Genomic DNA, 27,464 nt, shown 5'->3' with positions numbered 1-27,464 from the left:
AGTGTCTGCTCCCTGTTGACTTTGTTCCTTCTGCTGTTCCTGTACGTTGCAGACACTTGTCGTAATTTTCCTCTTGAGCTGTCTTTACATGCTCGATGTGAGAAACAAAACAGAGAATGCCCTCCCCATGCTTTTTTGTTTGTTTTAACTTAACATGCTGTTCCTTAGAGCTAATAGACTTGTGGGAATTTGAGCAAGATGAAGAAGAGGCTGCCTAACAAGAAGAGTATGTCATTGAAACTGAAAAATGTTCCTGAACCAACTGCAAAATCTAACGCTAGTCACATTAAAAGAAAAAAAAAAATCTTTCTCCAACACCTAAAGATTTTAAAATGTGTTGATGAGGAAAAAAATGAAAATGGGTCGAAGTACTAAAGCTGGGAAGAGAGAGCCAGTTGCGCCTGTTTGATTTTACTAATGGTTGGTGACATAACAGTAATGCCACAACATATGTTTTTGTGATTTAAAAATAGAGCTGTTTGCCACTCTGCTGACATAGTCATTCATTCCATGGAGCATTGTAGATTAAAACCAACAGCCTCTTCTGCTGGTGCTGTAGTCTGGCAGCGTGACAGCAGTGTCAGTTCAGTTGGTGCAAATTAAAATTAACAGGGAATTACTATTTAACTGTGCAGTACTGATTGTAATACGTGATGAATTTCAAGGGTGCAGTACAAGAAATGAGGTTCTAGCCAGCAAGATTTGAACTCTGAAAATGTTCAGTTTTCTAAGGGCGAATAGGCCGAATCTGTTCTACATGGTAATTCTTCTTGTTGACCAGAGAAGATAGATCTACAGGTTAGATAAGCAACTGTTTAGTGTAATCTGCTACATAGGTTAATCTATCTGTATTAAAAGATGCTAAATGATTAATTCTACATGAGAATTAGGTTTCTCAAACTGTGTGTGTCGGTACAATACGCAAACTGCTTCAGAATGGTATGCAGTCTGATGTATAGCATGGATAACGACTGGTGATATTTGATGCTGTATTTTTGGGCATCAGCAGAAATAATTGTGCTTGGTTAAAAAGGAAATACATATGCCTGAAACACTGTGCTAACATAATTTGCTTTTAAATGTGGTGTATGTCTGGTCCATTTGCAAGGAATTTGGGATTTAAAAGAAATGCATGAAAATTGTTTAAATGGCTTACTGGATAAAGTAGCCCATTTTCTAAGAATGGCAAGAAAAGGAAAATATTAGTGTGTTCCTTAAACTTGTTAAGGAGGGCGGTACGGTAACTGTTGTTGAACTGCTGCTACGCACATTGTCCTTAAATTCTCTAGCTAAAGATGTAATTTGACCGGTTTTGTTCATAGAGTAAACTTTTCTGTTCTTTCAAATTGCATCTGACTTTTTTGCTCAGTTCTATTAATGAAAATAGCTTCTGCACTTGCAGAAGAAGCTGTTGTTGACACAAACTGGTTGGGTGTTTGGCCAGCAACTTGCATTAGCTAAACCTAAGAACGTTTTTTTTTTTTTTTTTTTAAGGCATTGGTTGAAAATCTAAGGGAAGACTTAAAAACCACCCTGAGGCCCAAGCGTAGGACAGATAAAACTTTCAGCTTACTTTAATTTCTATTTTTTAAAAAGGAAAAAAATGAAGTGGAAGTACCTTCCTTTGACCCCTTACTTTGCTTCCCATTCATCTGCCGTAGGTATCTGCTCTGGCTTTGGCTGGGAAGAGCACTGTGGGAGTTTATCGTGGAACAGACCTGCGACAGTCTGGAGGAGACTGTAGGACAATTTTATTTACAAACTGTTGGAAATGGAAGTACAACATTTACTCCCACCAAACACCAGTCCCTGGCTGTAGAGCTGTACTACCAACTGCATTTCTAGACTTCTATTTAGCACGGGACCAGAGCAGCTGGCTGTCTTGCTTAGACTATTCTCCATTCTGTTATTCTGCCTTCTCCTCTCATTTTCAACTCACCTTGAATTTGTGGGTGGATCAAGGATTTCTTTTCCTGTGTCCTTTCTTTTCAGGAGGCCTTTGTGAGGGCTGTGCTAGAGCCTGCTGTCTCACATGCAGCCCTTTTGCAGGGCCGTGAGCGCTTCCCCACAGCAGCCGATGGAATTTCCTGGAGAAACCTCCAGGATGCAGCTGCAAGCGTAACATCGACACTGAGTTTGGTCCAAATACGTTCACCTACTGTTATTTGGCACTTCCTGACTGTCTTGAAAACTTACTTTCTTCTAAGACGTAACTGTTCACTAGATTATTTTTTTTTTTTTTTTTGTTATATCAAGTTGAGGCACAGGGACTTGCAAAATGCCTGTATTCTTCAATGTGATGAGTAGAATTTTCTGGCTAAGTTTTTCTAGCCCGTGATGTTCTAGGCAGTGTTTAGAAATTCTCCAAATGTTTTATTAGCTAGTCAGATGTGATCAGAAAAAAACATTCAAAGACTGACAGTGTTGAAAACTGTTGTGAAAGGATGCACCGGCGTGCACGCTTGGATGGACTGGCACATGCATAAGGAGGAAGAATGATAAAATATGTGCAGGGATGAAGCAGCACAGTAACAGTGCATGGATGAGCACTAGCTAATACTAATTAGACAAACTTGGAAAAGGGGAAATGATCTTATCTGTTGCGGCAGGGGTTACTTTTGATGAGTTTAGCTGTGTCATCCTTTTTCAGTTTTTGCTCTGCTCACTGAGCCTCAAGTAATAATGGCATCGTAGCTGAAGGGTAACTTACCCAAAGCACATGGTGATGTACAGTTCTACACTACTGAGAGAAGAGTTAATTTTTCCAAGAGTGGGATAATATTTCCCCTTCCCAAAATAATGTGTATATGTGAAAGTCTTAATTAAGAGACTAATCATCTCCCTGAGAGCAGAGTAATCCCTGAGATGGAGGATAGCAGCTGTGTGGGCATCAGACTTCAGCAGTGGTGTTGAGCATGGAAATATTTGCAGGAGACACTGAAACAAACCAGAGAACAGGTGTGCCATGGCAAGATCTCTCTTAAAGCTGCGCTTTTGGCCTGAGTAGAAATCAAATAATGGCAAGATAGGCTCCTCTTTTCAGTAAAATTTACTCAAGGGCCTTTACCAATAGACTGAACCTTTTTCTGCCTACAAACAGTGAAAACATGAGGCAACTGACCATGGTGAAATTCAGTTCTATGTGCAGAAGGCTGTTTTTTCTTATGCCTTTCCTGCTGAGTTCTTCCCTTTATGAACAGAAGATAATCGAGTGTTGGGATTGTCAGTGATTAAATGAGAAAGTGGGAAATGAATTGAGAGAATGGGTAATGGGGATTAGACTCTGTGAGCGCAGCCTGAGATGCTGTTAATTGCCATTTACACAAACGGACAGTATTAGCTGCTTTCATAAGGCTTCTGTACTTTGCTGATGTGTTCATTTATAACTTTTCTGAAATTTCTGTTGGGAGTTTTTTCAACAGAAAGGCGTAAATCATAAGGAAAATTAATATGCAATCTGGCCGTAGATGGTGAAATTCATAAGCTACACGGGTTATATATAGCTGGTAAAAACTCGGATTTGCATGCGATTTTTTTTTTTTTTTTTTCATTTCAGGAAATATGAAGTTGGCTTTAAAAAAGCTGTTGTTGTTATTTATTTTTTTCTTGCGGAAATCCAGTAAGGTAAATTGATCTTGGTGAAAGAAAAGAAAGGGAAGTAAATAAAGATACTTCGCAAGCTCCTATTCCTTTTTTTTTTTTCCTATTGCATTTTAAATGTACTTGCTTTCCGTGGTGACTTGAAGGGAACAATTTTCCACTTGATTGTATCTGTTTTACTGTATGACAGTTGAAGACACACTGATTCATTACAGAATGGATATGAAATTTTTCTAGTGGAGCAAAGTGGGAGGGAAAGCACAGAGAGAGATTTTCTTATGACATTTAAAAATAATGAGAAAAAATTGCTTGGGAAAAAAACATTTCAGCGGAACTTTCTTACAGCTATTTAGACATCAACTTTTCTTCTCTTTGCTAGATTTGTTCGTTAAGGTCACCTTGGAACCAGAAGTGAAGAAAGCAGTGGCTTGGAAAGGATGCCCTCTGTTACTAAAATCATGATTCTTCTGACAGTAGTGTGATGAACTAGGAACAAAAGTATAACAATGAATTTGTGGCTTATCAGAACAAAAAGATGTAGGCCTGTTAGATTTTGAGGGAAATCCGGAACATGTTTCTGCTGCGTTCTTGTCCCACGAGTTTCAGAAACGGAAGTAGGCCAACATGGGCTGTGCATATAGTTACCTCAAACCACGAATGTAGCTCTTCGCATCCTTGCTCTTTGCAGAAGCTCACCCAGTGATGGACTTGGTCTGTGACAGAAATGCAGGCATTTTGATTTGTAGGTTTGTGTCTCTTCCAGAGCTCATCTGACTGATCCTTTTTTCTGTGGAGCTGACGCCGATCTGTTTGAGCGCTCATCAGGCTGCTCTTGGTCTCAGCAATGCTGAGACATCTGCTATGCCTGCCGTGTCTCAGGAGGCCATGGTATTGTTTCTTTCTTGGCATGCCTGAAAGATTTCCCGATTTTAGGCTTATTGTCGCCCTGTCACAGAGTGGAACTCTGCACCCCGACTGCCTTAGACTCTCAGATCTGTGCTGACTTCCAGGATATTTTAAAGCTTAAACGCTGCAGCATGCTGCAGCTCTGTCCACACAGGTTTTCTGGGGCATCTGCTGCACGTATAGATGTGTGTTATGCGTCAGCCTATACTTTTAAAGTATTTGAGGACATCATTGCTATTTACATAGTAGTTCAAATTACACACAGATTAGGCAAAAGCGTATAGTTTCTGCTGTATTTGCTCTTCTGGATTACTGCCTTAGGTTGTGAGGAGGATCCAGGGTTTTTCTGTGGGAGCACCCATGTTCACCCCTTCTCCATCTCAAACACACCCAAGGCCTTCCTCTTGCCTTGTATGTGAACCTTCAGTCCCCAAATTCATTTTCTGTACACAGCTCTGATGAGCAGGTTGTTCAGCCATTCTCATTGGTCCTTCAAATATTTAGTATAAGTACAGATGTTTTAGTCAGACTTGAAACTAATACGCATTGCTTTAGTGCAGACAGGATCTCTCGCAGGCTGCTGTATGAACCTTGAGGTGCTATGTGGCATACATAGAGCAAGAAAAAAAGTTATTCTTCTAAAAAGATTAGAATTTTAAATGAATGCATACAGCAAGGTTAGGAACCCAGAAAATTATTTATGCAAATTCACAAAGTAAGCTTGTAGCGAAGTTGAATGCTTACTGTAAATTTCAGTAGTCTCAGCTGTCACGACAACCTTGCCTTTATCATGTTGAAGAAAAGCCAACAGCAGAAATGCCTGTGGCTGTTAGCACGCGTGTGCCATGGAATACAATGTGTGTACCTAAGGCCAAGGCACCACAGCACGTGGCAAATCTTTAAGACATGAGTCTCAAAAATTGTTGCTCTTTCTTCAGTCTCCCTGGTATTTTGAAGCAAATGAAGGACTGTGAAGTATTGAGGACAAATGATTTTCTGCTTTTGAAGTCAGACAGATTGGAGACAGCATCAAGTTTTAAAGGTTGAAAAACAGAAAAGAAAGATGGTGCTAATGATTTTTCAAAGGCTGATACCTTTGAGCTAGATTCACCTTGCTAGTACTTGTGCTATAAAAATATGTCAAGAATTGAACCTCCTATTTTTTTATATTCTAGTTTTTTGAGTCTTCAAATAGAATAATTGGAACTTTGCTTTTTCAGGTGAGTCCATATTGCAGACAAGTGAATGTTAAAACTTTTTTTCCTGTGATATCTTTGAAAATGTTAGCTAATTGCAGATGAATGAAACCAGACCGACTTTGCCGATACCTGGAAGACTTCCAGTTGCCTTAAGACCAACGCATGTTGAATATTGATGGATAAAGGGCATGGGAAGACCTGTCTAGTACTGCTGTCACTGGAACTGCTGATGTGTTACGTGCTTGAGTGTTTGAGAAAAGGCTAAGGTTCATCCAGTTCACAGGTTCTCAGAAAAAGCTTCTAGCAACAGTGACGTCAATGTCAGTTCTGGTGGGTGTATTTTACTGTGACTGATCTGCTGGTATTTGGACCAAAACCACTGAAGTTATTGGGTAAATTGGTGTAAATCCATTAACTTCTTTGGAGCACCTCTCATTTACATCAGGACCAAGATTAAGTTATTAAATAGGTGTGGTTTTTGTTTGTTTTTGAATTATTATTTTTAATATTATACTCACATCTGGCTTTTTTTCTAATGTTTTTGATGGTACAGAGTGAAAGAACCCCATGTGATTTCATCTACATGGATGTGTACTTTGGAAAAATACTCCGTTGAGCTTTTGAATGCATAAGAAGTGGCAGGTTTTTAGGCAAGATTCCAAATCCCTCCCACGTATCTGCAAGTTATATAATCAAATCCTGTGTGTGTTTCATGGTGCTAGGACAAAGTGCAAACAGCAAAGTGAAATTAATTCTTCTCCTTATATAAAAGGAGGCTAGGAGCTGCCTTGCAGCATTATTACAGCAAAAGTCACAGGATTTTTTTTTTTTGGTAGGGTGATGAGGATGAAGTGCAGATTGGATTCACACTGAACACAGGCAGGAGGTGAAACTGTGGTTACTCAAGTCAATTTGTTGCACAACTAGTATGAGCATCAAAGGGGGAAAGAGAAGGACGTCTCTATTGTCTCTTTGCAGGTGGCCAGAGGCCAGTCGGATCTTTTAGTTAGAAGACATAATGTTATCCTCCCACATTTTTGAAGAACTGTAAGGTGGCAGTAAGGGAATGTTCAAATGCCATATCTTGTTTTGTTGCGTGCCATTTGAGATTTGTGTCTCTGGCAATGGTCATGATTTACAAATTATGGGAAATTCCTATGGGTACGTGTCAGAATGAAAGCACTGCATCTTGAAAGTTTGTCTGCATCCAAAACCTGTCATTTTGTTTAGAAATACGGATTTGTGGTATTTTGAAAAATATTCACAGAAAATAATTTCTCTAAGATTTTGCGGTGCATACAAAGCAGTGTCAGTTTTGACCAGCATTTATAAAGTGTTAAAAGTTTCTCAGACTCTTGCTGAACGGGGGTGTGCTTCTAGTGTAGGCACTTGATGGACTCGGGATCCAGTGCCTCATTACAGCCAAGCCTTTTTCAAAACCTCACTGCATTGTATAAATCTGGGATGAGTTACATGTTGAATAACATGTTTAAAAAATATCAGACAAGTGTTCAAGAAAAGCCATCAGATGATAGCCCGTTAGCTGTTGCTATGTCATCCCTTCTTCGGGTTGTCTCCTCTGCCTGTTTCTGAGTAGGCTTTTGCTTTTTAGATGATGCTTTATTAGCTGTTGCAGCTTTTCTTTTCCTTGTGCTTTATATGGTATTGCCTGTCCGGTAGTGTATCTCTTTTTCTTCCCATTTCTGATTTAGTTTATTTCACCATCTTTTTTCTGTTTCTCGTGCTATTCCACGTGTCTCAACCAGCTGCCCGCTGCAAAGTGTAAGGGCCATGGTAAGCAAAGCAGCCTAGATGAAAGCTGAAATCCCTCTTGATTGCTTTTCACAGGTAGCAAGGGCCTACAAAATCCTATACATTTAATTTTCAGGCATGGGGAGGAAAACACAAAAACACGAAAGTCAAAACCTAAAGCATCCATTTCTCTCTACCCAAAAGTCCTGTAGATTTGTTGTGCAGAAATAGCAACTCTGGTCATTGTTACATAAATCAGAAATGTATTTGTGGTTTTTTGATGTGTGGCTTTGGTCTAGATGTGCACTGGTAGGAAAAATAAGGTTAATGACCAATTCTTCCTGCATTGGTCCAGGTCCCTAGCCAATCTGCAGAGTACACGTGTATAATATTAAATGGGAAATGAGCATTATTCCATCTGGAAAAACTGCAACATTGCAATCCACTGACCCGAAAGTTAGGAGGAGTTGTAGCATGGCCTGCAGCAAATGAATAATTATGCCCTTACTGAAAGGTTGGTTTGGGCTTGTTTCATTTCTGATTCATCTGTATTCTGGCTCCTGTGGCTGATGCATAAGGCATACGGTAACTCCCTTTCCCTCTGCTTTCCAGAACATCACCTACCTGAAAGACAAATGCATGTCTGCTCGGTGCTCTCTGGGGACAAAAGTCCATATGCTGCAATAAATCTGGTACTGGAAAGTTGTCAGAACTGCAGCAGTGGAGAAAAGTTAGTTAATGTTAAACCGCTAGGCATTGACAGCTTTTCTCCATGCTCAAAAAGTACATGCTGGTCCAGTTAATTCCCTGCTTTGAGTTAAGTTAATCCAAATAGCTATTTTCAATAGCTCTCAAAGACAAAGGACCTATTTGGTTTAATTAAAGCTGTTTATTTTTCTAGTATCAGACTACAGTGAGACAGACCAAAGTGCTGGCTGGCCCTCTGTCCTGCCTCCCGCAGGAGCAGATGAGAGTATACAAAACCAGAGAAAACACATGGTTTTTCTTCAGAATACCTAGTTTCTCAAAAAATGCACCTTGGGAGCTGCCTGAGCAGTTATTATGTGCAATCCTCAGGGAGTTTGTCTTGCAGGAACCTGTCTAGTCCTTTCTGAACCGTTCAAAGTTGTAGGAACTTCAGTGTCTTGTGGAAAGTGGTTCCCCAGCAGTGACGGTGCTCTGGAGCCTCCTCCTTTGGTTTGGTTTGGATATGTCTCTGCTATTTGCATTTGTTCCCCATTCCTGCATTTCCGGAGCGGTAATATTCAGAGCTCACAATTCTGAAGAAGAGTGAAGAATTATTTTTCTGTGTGCACCAGTTTTTTGCGTTTAGCTGCCATTTTATTGACCGGTGAGTAAGACATTCTTCACAGCCGGTGCTTGTTCGCTGTGCTATGTTCTATCATCTGCAGCCTTTGGCATCTTATTATAGTCACTTCATGTTTCTGAGTGCTTTGGAAAACAACGGACAGCCCTCCGCTGTTGAAAAGTGACCATTTCGTCCTGCCCTTCGTTTCCGATCTTTTAAGCAATTTGTGCCTGACCTTTCCTGTCACCGAATGCCTGCTTTGTTTCAGAAGCAGGCGAAAGACCTTGTTAAGGCCTTTTGTGAGTGCTGGTAGGCTGTATCTACCAGACTTCCCTTATACAAGTGCTTGTGGTTCTTGAAAGGGTCTTCAGTATGTCTGTGAGATGTAATGTCCCATTACAAAAACCTTCTTGACTTTCCTTCTGGTTGTGTCCAGATACTTTTCACAGTAAGGTCCTGATATTTAAAGTAAGTTCTTCAGAATAGCAGGACCTTCTGGTAAATGCCACATACTCATTTTATGTGGTGGTTCCTGAATGTATGAAATTATATATATATTTTTTTTTTCATTTTTAAAGGGCAGCCAGAGTTTGGGTAGCTACTTCTATACATACATCACTTGCCAGTAAAACCTCTCCTGATGTCAGCTCTCCGGCCTGTTTGAGTGCAAAAGCATCTGACAAGGTTTGAAATGATGAACTACTGTCCCGAGTAGAATGACTCACTGCATTCATTTTTTTATTGGCAGATCAGGCCTTCAGAACAGAAAATTTCACGTCTGCTTAGCAATTGCTTAAACATTTAATCTATGGCATGACTAAATGCATTCCTGATGGGAGTACATGCCGTTAATGCTGTGGGTATTCTTCCCTGTCAGTAGCATCACTCAGTAGGTTGTCTTGGAGGAGACGTGATGAAATCAGTCTGAGCATGCTGCATTAGGAATTATCTTTTCTGATTTAATATATTGCTGTTTTTCATTTATTTTCTTCTGTCATGGCAACTCTGAAGGCAGTGTTGCCGGCTGACAGTTGATTTTAACTGCTATGCGGTAGCCATTCGCAGTTGTTACTTGGAGTGTATCTACCTGAGAGGTTGCATTCAGGTCTGAGCTGTGCTTACATGGATATATGTAATGAATCACACACAGAATCACAGAATTGTAGGGTTTGGAAGGGACCTCAAGAGGTCATCAGGTCCAATCCCCCTGACAAAGCAGGTTCCCTAGAGCAGGCTGCCCAGGTAGGCGTCCAGATGGGCCTTGAATATCTCCAGAGAAGGAGACCCCACAGCCTCCCTGGGCAGCCTGTCCCAGTGCTCTGTCACCCTCACCATGAAGAAGTTCTTTCGCATGTTGGTGCAGAACTTCCTGTGCTCCATTTTGTGGCCATTGCCCCTTGTCCTGTCCCCACACACCACTGAAAAGCGGTTGGCCAAATCCCTCTGTCTCCCACACTTCAGGTGTTTATATACAATGATAAGATCCCCCCTCAGTCTTCTTTTCTCCAGGCTGAACAGACCCAGGTCTCTCAGCCTTTCCTCATAGGGAAGATGCTCCAGGCCCCGTATCATCTTTGTGGCCCTCAGCTGGACTCTTTCCAGAAGATCCCTGTCTTTTTTGTACCAGGGAGCCCAGAACTGGACACAGTACTCCAGGTGAGGCCTGACCAGGGCAGAGTAAAGGGGGAGGATCACCTCCCTTGACCTGTGGGCCACGCTCCTTTTGATGTATGCCAGGATCCCAGTGGCCTTCTTGGCCACCAGGACACACTGCTGGCTTATGGCCAACCTGTCGTCTACCAGGACCCCCAGGTCCTTCTCCTCAGAGCTCCTCTTCAGCAGGTCGCCCCCCAGCCTGTACTGATACATGTGTTACTTAAGGCAAAAATAGCTCAAAAGAATTAAATTCAATGAGTTAAATTAGTATTTCCTTGCCAGGTAATAATGTGAAGTGTTCATCCAAAAATGTTACATTAGATGCGGTCTGACATTTGCGTGCATCTTCCCAGTAGCCTTGGTACATGGAACAATTCCCATAATCTGGAATAAGCTACTGCTTATAAATAAATGTAGATTTGAATTATTAGAAGCAGGCTATAACAACTTATGACCATGTTGGTGTAGCACTTAATTTTATGTACATTTTGAATTAATTCTCTGGTCCTTTGTCAAGAAATGTGTCAGGAAATATAAAGGGAGTCCTAATGTGTCCGTCTCTGACATGCCTGAGAAGCAGCAGAGCCCAGCTGGTATGACTGATACGTAGAGTACAATAGTTCAGTTGGAAGGGACCTACAAAGGTCATCAAGTCCAACAGCTACTTACAGCTCTAGGTCCTGATTCTGGTCTGAGTCTACATTTTCCCAGGGCAGCAGGTTTTCCTAAGAAAGAAAAGGATCCAGATGTTAAGCTCAACGTATATTCATGGCTCAGAAAATTAAGGAAGAAAAACTGGTTTTGGAGATTTAAAGATCAGACTTGAGTAAATTTACTCTGCCTTTCCCAGTTTTCTTAGAGTATATGGCTGTTTCTGTATGACTCCTGCCTCATCCTGTACCAAGAATGAACTAATCTAAAGGATGCATTAGACTGTGCAGTGAAGGAGAGATTGCTAGTAGGAATCCAGACCGATTTGTTGCTGAAATGAAGCACTGTGTACAGAGGACGTCAAGAGAGAGCATGATGCCAGGGCAAGGAATCCAGCTTTCAGGCCGATGCAGTGTCCACAGCAGGAGCCCATCGTGTGTGACACTGTTGAGTTAGAAGTTTTGTAACAGAGAGGATCCATTTGGTTTAACTTCAGGTGACTGGATTTTAGTTGGATTAGTCTGAGTTTGTCACCACTGGTTCAGTATACAGTCAGTGGAAGAGTCACCATATCCAGACTTTGGCTCAGCCATGCCATCCCAAACATTTGGTTTAAGATTTGACAAACGGCCACTGGACAAATGCACTTCCAAAAATGTGTGCTTTATTGTCTGTGGGGCAGCTGGCTAACTAGCTCTGTGTTTGGCATCTACAAATAACAGCATTAACATTGGTTAAGACTCTGGTCACTAAGCATGTGCTCTCCTTTTTCTGCCTGCCTAGATCGGAGCCTGGAGTCTGATTTGCAGAGGTGTGGAGGAAGCACTGAATGGCATCAGGATTTTAGTGATTTTAGTCTTCATTACTTTGCCTCAGTCCTTCACCTGTAATGGTAATACCAGGACCCTCTCAACGTTTTTTCTGTACTGTACACAGTCTGAGTTTGCATGTGTTCTCTGCATCATGTCTCGGAATTGCAGTTTCACAGTGACCTTTCCTCTTCTTATCAGTAGCACAGATATCCTTCTTCTGGGCTTGATCTGATAAAAATTCTATCTGCCTCAGTTTAGGATAGCTGCATTGCTTGTGGCTGATCAGGTCAACCTTAAGACTTCAATATTATGTGCAATGCCTTTGTCCATGTGACTGGGAGAAAAACAGATACAAAGCTGTTTTTATCCCTTTTTTCAGTTGCCCAGAGCTCCTATTAAGAGCTAGAGAGTTGCAAGATATCAGACCTGAAGCTAATTACTGCTCAGGGACTGGATGTTACTTGTCCTGGGCATTGAGCCAATGTAATTTTGGGAATAAGTCCCTATTTGGAATAAGAACAAAACATTTCTTTATTATTGAGATCTAAAAGTAAATATATAAGACTTTTCTGTGTCATATAAGTGTTTATAAGTCATTATAAATTCACAGCAAATAACACATACTGCTTTTTTGTCACTCTGGAAATAATATCTCCTACACTGACAATTGTGCAACATATTAAGTTGTCATGAATTGCTTCTCCAAGATCAGCACGTAATAATCCTGTGCTGACTCTTCTGAAAACAAATAAAAATCAAAGATCTTAATCAAAGACTGAGGATAAATATCAGTTAAAGATCTGCAATTGTTTTCTTCAAAGTTTTAATGTATCTTTCTCCCTCTTCTTGCTTATTCTCTTTGTCGAGTATATTGGACAGGTGGGTGTGAGTTAAACTGATAAGTGTTTTTTTTTTGTGGACAGGCAAAATATGTGGAGGCTGGAGATTTTTAGGTTTGACAAGCTGTAGTGGCTGGAGTCCAAGCAAGCATTACAGAGCTGCATCAGAAGCTGAGCGAGCTGTGTTACATGTGCTCTGCCACAGGACTGGAGGGAGGCTGAGCCTCCTAGGCTTGGGGGTGACACTATAGCTTCGTGTTGTAGCTGTATATGTTCATGGCTGTTTGGGTACAGGCACAAATGTAGAGTTTCAGTGATGAGAGAGATTTCTAATTCAATGCCAATTCCTTTTTCAGTTTTAGGTGGTGATCTGCAGGCAGTACTGATGTTAACGCTGTATCTTGGTAGCAGGGTAATTTGGTTGCCATGTGAATATAAATCTGCAGGGGAAAAATTGAAAGCCTATTATTGCAGTTTACCAAGTATCCTGTGGTGTTCCTCAGAAAAGATTGCAAATTACATTCTTGCATATTAAAAAAGCAGCTGCTGCCCTTGAAATCGCAGAATACCCCTACAAGTGCTTTATGTTACACTTGCACTAAATTTTCTGAGAAACCTGAACAGATTCTTTCTGTCTGTATTTCACAGATTACCTGTCTGCTGTTTGATAAATACTTCAACTTTAGATCACAGCTCAGTAACAAACCCAAAGGAAAAAGAAGAGATCCTGGAAAGATGACTCTTTTTTTATGCTGTCATTTATTAAAATAATTTCTATAAGGGAATGAGGAGGGATAAACTCCACCAGCTCTGATGGGCTGGTATAAGGGCTCTGCAGAATTTCAGTCACTATCATGAAGTTACATTTTTCCATATGAATAGCTGACCTACAGCTCAAAATCTTCGGGCCCAATTTGTGAAATACAACACATCCTTAAGGTCATTCAATTTCTTAACGATTAGTGTGGCAATAGTGTCTGTGTTGTGAGGAACAGTGAAATGAACACTCCTCGATGCAAAGCTGCAGATGATGCTTCAATCTAAGATTAAGGCTTGTAACACCAGCTCACCTGTGAGTTGATGACGATGATCGTGCTTTCTATTGATCTGTGTCATCATGCAAAATTGGTTCACTTTACTGTAGGTTAACCCAACACTTCCACTGACTGGTATTGTGTTTTTGACTCAGTGACAAATAATTCCCTGCCAGCTGCTAACATCTGGGTTAAATTTGTGCCAGGAGTGCCTAAAATCACAGCCATCCTCACTTGTGGCGTTGTTGGCTTGATGCCTCTTTTCGTGTAGAGCGTGGCAGTACTGTATGAATGTTTTGAAATGGTAAGTAAAATAATTTGGTATGGCAATAGCTACTACCATTTGTTTTGGTCTGTAATGGTACTACGTTTACATCTGTAAAAGATGTTTCATGTATCATATTAAATGATTATCTTGCATTAAATAAGAGTGTACCATAATGTAATTTTTCTGATGTATTTGTGAGAGGGAAAATAAGATTTTGTTATTATTTTTAAAAAGAAGTATTTAACAACAGTTTACATTCTGTCCTGTCTACCTTTGGATCTAATAGAGCAGAGTAAATTCATTTTAGAGTGAAGTATACGTGATGTAAAAACATATTAGGGAAAAATCATTTGTGGTGCTCAGTGTCACTGAAGCATTAGAAAAATGCATCAAGTTTTATTTAAGGTTAATAGGACTGTGGTTTTGTTCACTTTGTTGCTATACGTAACTCTAGTGGTGCATGTGAAAATGTACACAGAATGGAGAGACACCAGCCTTCTCTGTTAACTTGGGGAGGGCTTGAATACTGTGTTCTCAAGCACCAAAAAGTGGTGTTTAGTAATTAAACGGGAAGGTCAAAAGTAAAAGCATGAGCAGTGATGGGAGATTCACAGCAGAGAGCCAAAGTGCGAAGTAAGATGCTCTTTTTAAGGTGTGCATTGTAGTTCCTGCTTCCATTTTGCATTAGTTCAAGGGAACTATATCACTTAAGTTTGTTTAAAAAGATTTTGTGGGAATAATGTCTTCATATCATTGCTCACACTACATAATGTTCAGTGAAGGTCATGCTTCTGAAAAAATGATGACAGGTCTTGTTGGCCAGCCTTGTCATCTTCATATTCCAACAGCAGAATGGAAACGTCTTGGGCGCATTTCATTGCCCTTTGGTGAGAAGCATTAGAACAGCTTTGCTTGGCTTCAGCTTTTTTCCCCCAGCAGTGTGTTCCTCGGGATGAACTGAGGCAGGTTGCAGACCTGAGACCTTTGAGGGACCCACTGTGGTGTATGCTGGGTGTTCCTCTGCCTCCCCAGCTCCACTGGACTGAAATGTGCCCTGTACTTGATGCCAGGAAGTCAGAAGCAATGCAAGATCTTCGAGTGTCGGACTCAAAGGGCTCTGCTTGCTGTCCAAAAAAAAATGTTTTTCATTCTAAAAGTCTGTTTATACTCTCAGGAGAAAGAAAATTGGGTTTTAGAATGAATTTTTGACCATGCAAAAACAGTAGCATCACAGGGAATGTGGTCCCATATCTCTAGCGTCAGTGGGTCTGGATTCTGGCATGTCTGCTTGATATCACTGGAGTCCTCTATAAAAACAAAGCAAGGGGCCAGTTGTGATTCTTGGGCTCAAATCTGTTGATCTTTTTTCTTTTTTTTTTTTTTTTCCCTCAAATGAAAAGTGCTTTTAAAACATGGGGTTTGGGAGGGAAGCTTTCTGGGAGGACAGTTTTCTGCTGAATATTTATCAGTGTCACTTGTGCTGTACTGTGTCATGAGCGTGCTAGTAGAAAGGAAGGGAGGCATGCTCATCCATAGAGGCCTCACTGTGTCTTCTGTACTCCCTTCTCCTCAAGTCCTTCATAGCTCCCTTGTAGGACACAGATCTTCGTTAAGGCACTTGCACAGTCCTTTCTTCTTCTGAATTCATTAATTCCAGATTGTAGGGTTTTTGAGTCAGATTTATGATTTGTAAAGAACCTCATAGAAGTCTTCCTTTGATCACAATTCTCCCATGTGCTACAGTTTCCTTTAACTTTTCTACATCTTTTAAGATAAGGGGGAAAGTACATTGTTTAATACTACAGAAACCAATGGGAAGGTACCAATTTAAACAATTTCTTATTGCCACCCTCTCTTGTACCCTCAGAAAGTAAGAGAATTATGTTCATTACTCTTGATTTTAACAGGAAAATGTTTGGTATGGTACTTGAAAAGTTGCTTCTGTTTGCAGGCCTTAGAGTTCCTTTCAGACAAGTGACATAAAGACCTGGCTTTTAGAGTAGACCATGTTCTGCACATCTCAGCTGTTTTAGGGTACTGTAATGAAGAATCATGCTTTATCCCTTCCAGCTTTATTTTCTTCTCTTCTCATACTCACTGTGACAGAGCACTGGGATGTCATCATTAACATTCTTTCTCACAAAAATACTTCAGTGGAGAGACGTTTTCTTTTGAAGTAGCTTAGTGGCTGCTTACACTAGACATAAAGTGCTCTAAAAAGTTACTGATAAATCTTGTGGTCTTTTATGCTGCAATTCTGTGATGTTTCAATGACTTGAGCTGAAACTTCTATGTAGTGGGTTTTACATCTTCGAAGGTTTAGTGTTAAAGCAGATGTGGCTATTGTTATTATCCAGTGAAATCAGAGTATACAGTTTAGTCCTATTTTGGCTTGAAAGCTGTGAAAACTTCTGAGCAGAGAGTGTCCCGAGTTATTTTATTCTCTGTGCTTGGTGCATTCCATTTTTGAGAGAGACAACCCCAAATTAATGTGCAGAAGTCTCAAATGGAAGTTTTAGTACTAGTTCAGTCATATGTTTTTCCAAATATAAGATTGTGTCCTGGATGCTTAGCTTAAATTATGATGTTTTAAAATAACAATAGTGTGTAAGAATATACACAATAATGGTGAGAGATTGCTTTCTTCAGTCTTCTTCTTTTCTCTTTCTTGTATATTAAAGTAATGTGTTCTCTTGCTTCATTGTACAAGAGAGAGATGTGGGACGTTCTCTCAGGTGAGGTACTCATTTAACTCTTACCAACTTCTGAGGGAGTCAGTTTTTTAGTCACAATTGTGATGTTTAAGGGATGTTAATAATGTTTTTTTTTTTTCATTACTGTACATCTAAATGGCTAATTTCTGTTACTACAAGGAAGCAACCCACCAGAGTAAAAGGGAAGCAGAAGGACATAGAGTGCAGACTGCTGAAATTTATTTTCTAGGTTCAGTGCTGGGGCCATTGATCTGCTGGTCCGTGCCTGGGGGATATTGTCTCTGTTTCTCTTCCCAGAGATTACATCAGTTCATTCATACAGGCTGGAGCAGCCGGAGAAATGCTGTCTCTGGTCCTGCTGGTACCAGGAGGGCGGCCTAGGCAAGGAAGGTGCAGCTCTGGCAGGGCCTCCACATCAGGGCCCGCTGCGAGCCCTCGCCGTGCCGGCTTCCCTCCGGTCACCTGTGCTTCCTTCTCCCAGGGTTTCCATGGCAATTGTTTTCTGCTCCTCTTTGATGTGCCTCCTTGAAACTCATAAGGCTTAATCAGACGTTGCTCCTTGCTGTCATTCTTTGAATTTCTTGCTAAACAACTGCGTGGTGGTTTTGTTGTTTTCCACCCACGAGGCCATACGGGGTAGTTGCTCTGTCATGTCAGGTCGTAGGTGTAGTGAGGATGGTAAGGTTAATTAGTTTGTGTGGCTGCAGGCCTCCTCTCTGGCATGCCCTTGACAGGTGTTCTCGTTTCTTTACGTGGAGTCCCTTTAAATGATGAAAAAATGTATCTTCTGGAAAGAAGAAGTATGGCTTGATTTCTTTAAGTATGAACAGGTCATGAAATTAATATGTGACACTATCTTTTTCCTTAATTTTAGTGATATTTCTGTGGTGGCATTGATAGCCTATAGTCTCCAAGTGTAAAGGGGAGGAAGCGTAATTCCACCAGATTATCTCAGGACTGCTGAAGTATAAAACAAGTGTTCTACTCAGTTTAGATTTTGGATCATCCTTGAATCAGCATCAGAACATTGGCAGTGCAAACTTACCTGTCTTTCATTGCTTAAAAGAAAGGAAACTTTTCTGATAGAATAAACACATTTTCAGGCTTGCTCCCTGTACTGCAGCCCCCAAGCACTATTACAAAAGAAGCAATGGTGTTGGTTTTTCCTGTTTGTGTCATGGCAGATGCTATGATGCACGTTGCTCAGAATGTAGCTGCTACAGCACCCGTCCTTCACCCTATTGTGGTTCTTGTCCCTATCTCAATAGGGACTTTCTCAGACCTATCTCAATAGACTTGTGAGTTGGAAAAAAAAGTTGTTGTGTTTTTTTTTTTTTTTAACTATTGCCACAAATGATGTCATCTTATCCTTTTCTGTTTTTATCATGCTTATAATGAATTCTGACCACAAATCTTAAAATGTAGATCTCTCTGAAGTAAGAATTGCAGCAGAGTTTGGTGCACTTTTGGAAAGTTTATACATGTGACACTGAGACTTGCTGAGATTTTGTGCTTAATTTAAATAACGTTTTTTTCTGAAGATTTTATAGAACTTAAGCTGGAGGCCCCTGGGATCATCTGATCTGACCCACGTATGAATCATAAGCCCATAACTTGCATCCAGCTATTCGTAAATCAAGCCTAAATATATATGCAAGACTAGAGCCTGAAGACGTTTGATCGAAGTAATCTTTTAGGAAGGGAAAACATCGAAATATGTTGAGTTCACATTTCTTGGATGTGGAGATGCAGTGCCTAATTATCTTTTTTTTTTTTTTTCAAAATCATAATTAAAATCTTTCTTTCTGCTTTCATTTTCCACTGCTTTTGTTCTGTTGTGCACTATATTAGAGAGAACTTTTAGTGCTTTTTCTTCTCCCCCTGTGAAGACGTGTGAACTACAGACAATTCCTAGCTTTCCTTTTAGATCAGCTAAACGTTTTGAACTCTTAAGATTCTCATTTTAAGGCATTTTGTACAGTCCTCCAGACATTCCTGTAGCTCTGTTCTTTACTCAACTGAACTTTTTCCTTATCCTTTTAAAATCTGCAAACTGAAGCTGTATTCAGTATTTTTTGTCTCAGTAATCTTAAAAAGATCTTGTGTAGAGATTAGAAATCTTGCCTGGGCTTTAGTCCAAGTTTGAAACTGAACTGTTTTACAGCTTGCTTCTTTTTATGGCCATATTTGAATGCAGCTACCGTGGCTTCAGGAACAAAGTTTCTCACAAAGTCCAGGGAGAATCTCATTGTGGTCTTCTGGTGTGGGTGTATTGAACTTCAGGGCAGTTACGTATCGAACTGAGTCACAGGCAAAATCTACCTTTTGTTCTTGAAGAGAAAGTGAATTTATTTTGATGTGATAAATCAGAATGCCTGTTATGACAGCTGTTATTTTGGCATGCTACTGAATGAGGAAGAGAATGCAATCTTAAGTTTAATTGCATGTATTTGTAACTCTGGTCTTGCCCAAGTACTCCGAAATCGTATAAATTGTTTTTCAGCATGTGATCTATTAGCTGAAGCATACCTGAGACTGACTTTGCTTTGGCTAAGCAAAATGAAGTGTGATCTTAAAAATGACATTTTTAATAGATGATTGTGGTGGTTTTACCCTGCTATACAGCTGAACTCCGCCACAACCACTCTCTCACTCCCCTTCCTCAAAGGGAAAGGGGGAGAAAATAGGATGAAATGGGCTCAAGGGTTGAGATAAGGACAGTGAGATTACCCCCCCAATTATGATCACAGGTAAAACAGACTCGGCATAGAGAGATGAATGTAGTTTATTACCTATTACTAACAGACTAGAGCAGTGAGAAACTAAAATCAAACTAACAATACCTTCCCCCCCACCCACCCTTTTCTACCTCTTCCCCCTGAGTGTCACAGGTGAATGGGGAAGGGGGACCATGGTCAGTCCTGACGCTTTGTCTCTGCTGCTCCTTCTCGATCCCTCTCTGCCCCTGCCCCAACATGGGGTCCCTCCCACGGGATGCCGTCCTTCCCGAACGGAGCCTGCAGGGGCTGCCCACAGGCAGCAGCTCTTCAAGAACTGCTCCCACACGGCTCTGTACCACGGGGTCCATCCCCCAGGAGCAAACTGCTCCAGCACGGGTCCCCCACGGGTGGGCGGCAGCTCCCCCCAGCCTCCCTGCTCCTGCGTGGGCTCCTCTCCACGGGCTGCAGCTCTGGCCCGGGGCCTGCTCCTGCGGGGGCTCTCCATGGGCCTCAGCCTCCTCCAGGCCACATCCACCTGCTCCACCGGGGGCTCCTCCATGGGCTGCAGCGTGGAGATCTGCTCCGTGTGGGACCCATGGGCTGCAGGGGGACAGCCTGCTCCACCAGGGGCCTCTCCACAGGCCGCAGGGGAACTTGTGCTGTGTGCCTGGAGCACCTCCTGCCCTCCTGCTGCACTGACCTTGGGGGCTGCAGGGCTGGTTCTCACTCCTCACTCTCCCAGCTGCTGTTATGCAGCAAGGGTGTTGTATTTTTTTTTCCCCTTCCTTCAATCTGCTCTCCCAGAGTCCCAAACAGCATCATTCATGGCTCAGCTCTGGCCAGTGGCAGGTCCCTTTTGGAGCCTTCTGGAGCTGGCTCTGATCTGACATGGGGCAGCAGCTGGGCTTTGCTCACAGGGGCCACCTCTGCAGGCCCCCTGCTACCAAAACCTTGTCATGTAAACCCAAGACAGTGACATAGAGATACATCTCTCTCTCTATATATATCTTTATAGATAACTATGTGTCTATATAAATATCTGTCTTTATTATAGATATAGATTTATGCATGTGTACGTGTACATTTATAAATAGACACACACCTTTGGTTTGTAATTTTGAGAAGCCAAAAAAAAAACCTGAAACTTTCATGGGGCATCACACTGTTTAGGTGTTTCCATTATGGGAGCTATATTTTAGTCCTGTAGAACTGGGAAAAAAAAATCCCAACTGATTTTTGAACTACGAAGAGATCTAGGAAAATATTTCCTATCTGTGTAACATTTTTGGTGTGATTTTAAGGTCTCAATTATTGTTAGGTGGCTACAGGCTTGACTAACTCCAATACAGAGGGATAAGACGTAGGGTTTTTTTGCTCTAGAATCATAAATTCTTAGGAATCTCAAATATGAGATCTGAACTGCAAATGATACTGTCATAGGGGTTTATGTTCTGGAAGAAAGTAGAGCCTAGCTAATTTTACTCTCAGTGGTGGTCAGGAGGGGTTGATTTATTTGTGGGTTTTCCATCTTGCATTTATTTTAACTGGAACAAAATATGCCAAAATCTTGAGGTGCCCAGTGTAGACAAAAGCATGGTACTGGATTGTGTAGTTCTTGGGTATGTTCCAGCATGCAATTAACTTGTTACTGTATCTTAAGTGACTTCACTATTAAAAACATGCCATTAAGGGGAAAAAATGCATTTTTACTCTTTTTTTTTTCTTCCCAGATTTAATTAGCTTTACTGAAGCAACTTATGGAAATAGGTATTATCGTTGGCAAAGGCTTTATAAATGTTTCACTACTTTAATGCCTAATATCTACACTTAAATATTTTAAAAGAATAAATACTAATAATTTAATATTCTTTGTATTTATTATTGAAGATAATTATTGTAATCTTAAATGCTTTTAATATACTGGGTTGCTCTCTAAATCATTGTGTCAATTGTTACTTGCTCCATCATTTTTAAAATAAATGAAATCCTTGCAGAAACTCTAAAACCAAAGAATCTGTAATTAAGAAGAATGTCCATTAGTCATGAACAAGTATTTCCTGGAAATAAAATTTATAGTGAAGGATTTTGGATTTGGAGAGACAGTGACTTTTTTTTTTTTCTTAAAAGCATTTTGGAATGCAGAGTAACTGCTAGAAAAAATATTCACTTAAAATCCTTCCTTTGTAAGGCTGTGATGAGTCACAGAGCAGACTGCTAGTAATGGATCAAATCTTTGTACAGATTTTGATGATTGAAATTCTGGCTCTCTCTTGCCTCTCTAAGAGTTGAATATTGCTTGTGTGAGTTTAAATCTCTCTCTGTCGTCAGCTATTCCATTACAAAATGGGTAAAGCATTCATATTGTGGCTGTTTTTCGTGAATGCTTTTCAAATGCTAGAAAGCATTACTAAGATGACTAAAGCAGTATGACTCTAGGATGAAGGTAACTTTCGGATGGATAATGTCCTTTGGTGACACGTTAGTAACTTCACATGCTGATAGCATTTGATCTCTTATGGCACTGTTTATAATGACAGATGTGTAAGAATTTGTTGCCAGATTCAAAGAGGCATTTATTTTCAAGCTGTACAGTAAATTAAGACATCTAAGGTCAACTAGCCACTGAAGTCTTCCTTGTATGTTGTGAAACTGTATCTGCTTTAATCTCCCAATATGGCAGCAGTGATGGCTTGGAGAAGTATGGTCCTGCTGGTGGCCTGTGGGGTGCTCGGATTTGCCTCATGCTCTTCCTGGGAGGAACAGGGAGTGGTGGAGTTGCAGGCACACACTACACAGCCAGGGCTTTTCAAGCCACCAGGAGCTGTGCCATTCCTCAAAGGGAGCAGGGAGACAGCCTCTCTTAGTATCACTTCTTCTGGCCTTCTTCATTCTTCTTCTGGCCACCTTGCATTGGGTGACCAACCCTAGATAGGTTATTCTCCTCTAATTTTTGTGAGGGCACTTGAAGGAAAAACAGGCAGATGTGTTTGGCTGCTGTTTTGGGGGAGGGCATGAAAGAAGTGTCTTGGACAAAAGAAGACACATACTCTGAAGGGTTCAGGATGGATGGTCTGGGGCCGGTGGGGTGGGATGGAGCCATGGTGCTGCCTGGAAGCAGCGAGCTGCCTCTCCCAGGCTGGTTCCGAATCCTTGCTCTGGCCTCTGCAGCTGCTGAGGTGGGATCTTGCTGGCCTTCTTTCAGCTTCTGCCAGAATAACAGTTTATGCTTTTTTTTAGAAAGATTTTAAGTCCTCCATTGTTTCACTGCTTCTGCATAATAGTCTTTTATAACACAGGAATCTCAAATAGTTGCAACTTGACTGCAAGATGTGGCAATTGGTTTTCTTTCTTTTCAGCCCTGCAAGCAGACTGTAAACCCGTACCAGGCTGTTATTACTCCCCAAGCAGACAATTTTCTAGGCATGAAGGAGAGGAATGTTTGCCTCTTTGGGGGCAGTGTTTTGACAGTTGAGTTCAGCTGTATTTTTACCAGTCCTGTTTTGTTGACTGAATTTGCCTTGCAGTACTTTAAAAGATTTCATAGAAAAACTGTCTGTAATCGTTTAAAAAAATGCACTTTTTAATGGTAATGTATTGTGCTGTTTGATGAAAGATTAATAGGATGATAAAAAGCAATGTATTTTGCTGTTTTAAAATACTGATTACTCTTTGCTTAATGATTTGCATCTTGAATTGAGCTTAATGGAAAAACTATCCTGAAATGAAAAACAATCTTCACCAGCGCTATCTGTCACGCTGGGTAATTTTTCTTCTTCATCTCCATGTCTAGATAAGCTGCAGCAAGTAACAAGAGAATGCTCTTTCCAATTCCCAGTCGTTCCAATTCAGAACTTCTAGCAGGAGAATGGCCTACTTAAAATCTTCTGCAAGCTTGGCTGTGAAGTGTGGTTTCTCAGAGAATCAAAATGACTTTCCTTGGAAACCTCTTTTTTCCCCTCTTCTTTGTGGCTTTGATAATAATAATAAACCCCCTTTCTAACTGAAGAGTTGTTTGTTTGGATTTCTAGGTTCTTCCTAGTAAGCAGGAAGGCCAGTATTTACTCCACAAGTGATCTCCAAGTACCAGCAGCATGTCGGGCTGCTCATCAGGGCTACAAAGATGGTGAAGGGTCTGGAGGGGAAGGCGTATGAGGAGCGGCTGAGGTCCCTGGGTTTGTTCAGCCCAGAGCAGAGCAGGCTGAGGGGAGGCCTCATGACGGCCTGCAGCTCCCTCACGAGGGGAGCGGAGGGGCAGGCGCTGAGCTCTGCTCTCTGGGGACAGCGACAGGGCCCGAGGGGACGGCATGGAGCTGGGACAGGGGAGGGTCAGGCTGGGTGTTAGGGAAACGTTCTGCACCCAGAGGGTGGTCTGGCACTGGGACAGGCTCCCCAGGGCAGTGGTCATGGCACCGAGCTGCCGGAGTTCAAGGAGCATTTGGACAATGCTCTCAGACATAGGGTCTGGTTTTGGGGTGGTCCTTTGGGGACCCAGGAGTTGGACTTGATGATCCTTGTGGGTCCCGTCCAACCTGGGATATGACTATGATCACATGGGCTGCAGAATACAGGGAGATGGAAAGGAAACCAGGAGAACATAAAGGCTGTGCTTGATTCTCAGTTTTTGTGAGTTTTCACAGAGATGGAGGGGAGACAGAAATGTAGAAAGCCTGGGTGAATCACCAAAGATAAACTTATCAATGCCCATAGGTAGTTTTGCATAAATGCCCTGTATCAAATGCGAGAGAAGGTATATCTAGAGATCAAGGGAATGTAAAAGAACTAAGGTTGAAGCAGTTACACTGGGAGAGCAAGAAAAAAGATAAAAAAGCTGTGTGCTATTTTTTAGCACCATGCTTTCAAGTGGATGCAAGCATTCAAGGGTTTTGAAGAATTGGTAGCAGAGTGGAGTTTTGGAACAAGTGAATTCAAGGCATTTTAATCTTACTAGGGAAAATAACATTTCTCGAAGTTCATATATGCTGTGATAGACTCATATCTTCAACCTGTTTTGAGGACTTTTTTTAGAAGTTACAGCAAGAAGTATGTTCACCTGTGAAGTGTCACAAAAGTTCTAAGCTTTAGTAATCTTGGCCATTTAAAACAGTCTGGGCTAGACTTAACTAGTTTACATTTAGCTTCAATATCTACTAATGTAATCACATCTAATCATGGAAACCCATCTATCTACAGAGGGCTGCATATTTGTTTTATAATACTTCATGCTTCTGTAATTACATATAACAAGCTGTATTCCTGCGCTTAGCAGTGGCTTCGGGGTATGGAAGAAGAAACTAATGGAAAATGGATAATTCGCAACTTCTTGTGTACAGGCTTCTCAAGTTGCTTTATCTGTTTTCATCCAAAAGCAAAGCAGCCCTTAGAACCCAAGTCTAATCCCAAAGCTGTGTTAATGCAAAGCATTTGCATACAAAAAGAGCTACTTGTGTGAAGGGTAATAAAAAAAAAAAAGGACTTCAAGATTGATGTTGTTTTGCAATAATGTAAATTGGTCTTCTTAAAAATAAGAAATTCTGAGCATACTGCTGGATAATCATAAATGTTTTAATGTGCTATTTTTTTTATTTGTTTCTTTCCAGATTTGAACATGGAATTCAACCCATCAGATCATCCACGGGCCAGTACGATATTTCTCAGTAAATCTCAAACAGATGGTAGGTTACTGAATTTATTACAGTATTCACTACTGCAGTTATCTGTGAAGTCTTTGATAGAATGCATGTGATAGCTACTTAATATATAATTTCCCTCCCCCAAAAAGAGGCTTTTATAGGCATCAGATTAGAGTTGAAAGAAGCCAAACCTTTAGTTAATTATTTTGTCATACTCAGCAGTAGAAGATACAGATTTGAGTCCTGTCATGCTGAAATTATAAGATCCCAATAGTAATTGTATCAAAACTACAAATATAGGTAAGGCTTAATATATTTAAAAAAAAGTATCTGTGCAACTGTTTGTTTTTTTTTGTTTGTTTGTTTTCTTTTCTTTTCTTCTAACACGCTGAACAACAGGCCAAGCTTCTTGGAAATAAGATTTAGAAGTATTTTCCTGAAAAATGACAGTTTACATTAGCTTAGAAGACAGTCCAAAGTTTCCTCTGATATAGCTGATACTGTAAATGAGTTCAGTACTAAATTTTAATAACAAAACAACCCTCTTCCCACCCAAATGTTCTGTCTTTTTCTCTCATTATGGATTTGATGTAATCATATATTTGTCTGGAGTATTTTTTTTATTATTTTTTATTCATAGACAGAATAATCTCTCTGGAATTACATCTGTTAAGCAGGCCTCTTGATAGACTTAGTAGAATAGAAGCCATTTACTCTGGCTCTTTCATTCCCTGTTGGACATGTATGACATGTTGTTTTAGAAGTAGACGAGAATAATTGATGCAAAACACATTATTTTCTACCAAGACTTTCAAAGCAATTTCTACATTGTAATTCTGACTGTATGAATTCTTTGTCCTTCTTTCTGTTGCCTATAAATGCCATTTCTGATTTACATAGTAAATTGCAGTGTCAAGGACATCACTTTAAAAAGAAAATGTAGTTTTCACATACTCTATGTTTCTTGCTAATTTTTGAGCTTGACTAGTACAAAGAGGATACATTTAGGCCCTGATTGAAGAGTTGATTATGTGAGTATATCTTTTGCCCTTCAGATTGTCCTGAATTCAGCCCTAGTTCTGTCAATGCCTTATTATGTAGTTTTGGATGTGATTTACCATCTTGGTCTGCTTTGGTAGTCTGTGAAATGAGTATGATAATATTTCCATAGTATACTGTGTTGTCAAGATCGATGTCTATTTTATAGTGTTTTGAGATTGTATAATCCCATATGGATGCTACATGTTTCTCATTGCAGTTTGTTGGAAAAGAAAAATGAAAAAACAATTCCAGGTCCACCAGCTTAAATTATGACCATACCTGGTGATTATTCTGACTTGTAGTAATAGCGATTAATTTACTGCAAGATGGAGTTAGCTGTAAGAATTTCTTTAGTATGACAGTTTACACCCGTGCTAGGGTTGGTCTATGAAACCTTGTTCTAGCTTAAGTAATATGAATATCTTACGTGGTTTTGAGTGAGAATAATGAATTTATTGAAAAAATGCAGAAACTTTTTCAACAAGGGTATAAGATCTGTTCAACTATCCTTGATCAAGGTGGTAAAAATGCAAGGGCTTGTACAAAATAAATATTCTGCAAACAGTTAACTACTGATCTATTGCCAAAAATCATCCCATTCTGGTGGGACAACTCACTATCATAAGCGTTTTGGCATTTTGCTTGGCTGTACTCTGGGCCTGTCATGGAAATAAGTGAGCTGATAGGAGTTACCATACTGTTCATAGATGTTGCCTAACACCCCTGAGTGTGTAGGTTTGTATTTTGGCAGCCTGCTGTAGAGCCTAGGGGATCCCCAAGGTGCCTGAAGTTAGTGTGGAAGGGGAGAGCTGACCTGGCAATGCTGGAAACACCTAACCTGGACATGTAACTACTTCTCTCCATTACATATATAGTGTTGGGCTGTCCTGACAGTAGACAGTAAATGAAAATATATTTATAGACAAGAAGTGCAGATGTTTAAGATACATATCGGAGAGCTGAGGAATATCAAGACTCTGGGTTTCATCCAGGATCCAGCAGTGGCTCTCGAGTGTCCATTACGTATTTGTATAGTGGGAAAGGGCCAGTCCATAACTACAGGCAAGAGTGATGTGGCAAGGTTACTGTCAGGCAGCTTCACATTTGGCTTTCTGGTAACCCACATTTGGCTTTCTAGTAACCTTGTATGCTTACAGCCTCACTGGTAAGCTTGTTGTACTGCCCTGGTACAGGAGCTGAGCTTTGAGCTGCTTGTGAGCAATATGTGAGTGAAGAGCAACAAGTTCACTACCCCAAATACAGTGAAACAGGACGTGGCATCTCTGGATGTTGCATGGTCTGAATTTCCCGTTGTTCTGTGCAGCTTAGATGC

The 27,464-nt window shown here is 40.7% G+C and overlaps 1 protein-coding gene across 2 annotated transcripts in view; it reads left to right on the top strand.

Annotated features, from left to right (window-relative positions):
- CCNY (cyclin Y) overlaps positions 1–27,464 on the top strand; it is a 126,962-nt gene that overhangs the window by 52,284 nt on the left and 47,214 nt on the right. For both annotated transcript variants that reach the window (XM_035545304.2, XM_035545307.2), the window contains exon 2: positions 25,058–25,132. In XM_035545304.2, the coding sequence (XP_035401197.1) occupies positions 25,058–25,132 (75 nt within the window). The remainder of the gene's footprint in view (positions 1–25,057; positions 25,133–27,464) is intronic.

The sequence above is a fragment of the Cygnus atratus genome, chromosome 2 (genome assembly GCF_013377495.2).
Source record: "Cygnus atratus isolate AKBS03 ecotype Queensland, Australia chromosome 2, CAtr_DNAZoo_HiC_assembly, whole genome shotgun sequence".
Classification (NCBI taxonomy): Eukaryota; Metazoa; Chordata; class Aves; order Anseriformes; family Anatidae; genus Cygnus; species Cygnus atratus.
The sequence above is the reverse complement of the archived record's forward strand: the minus strand, read 5'-3'. Positions and strand labels throughout refer to the sequence as shown.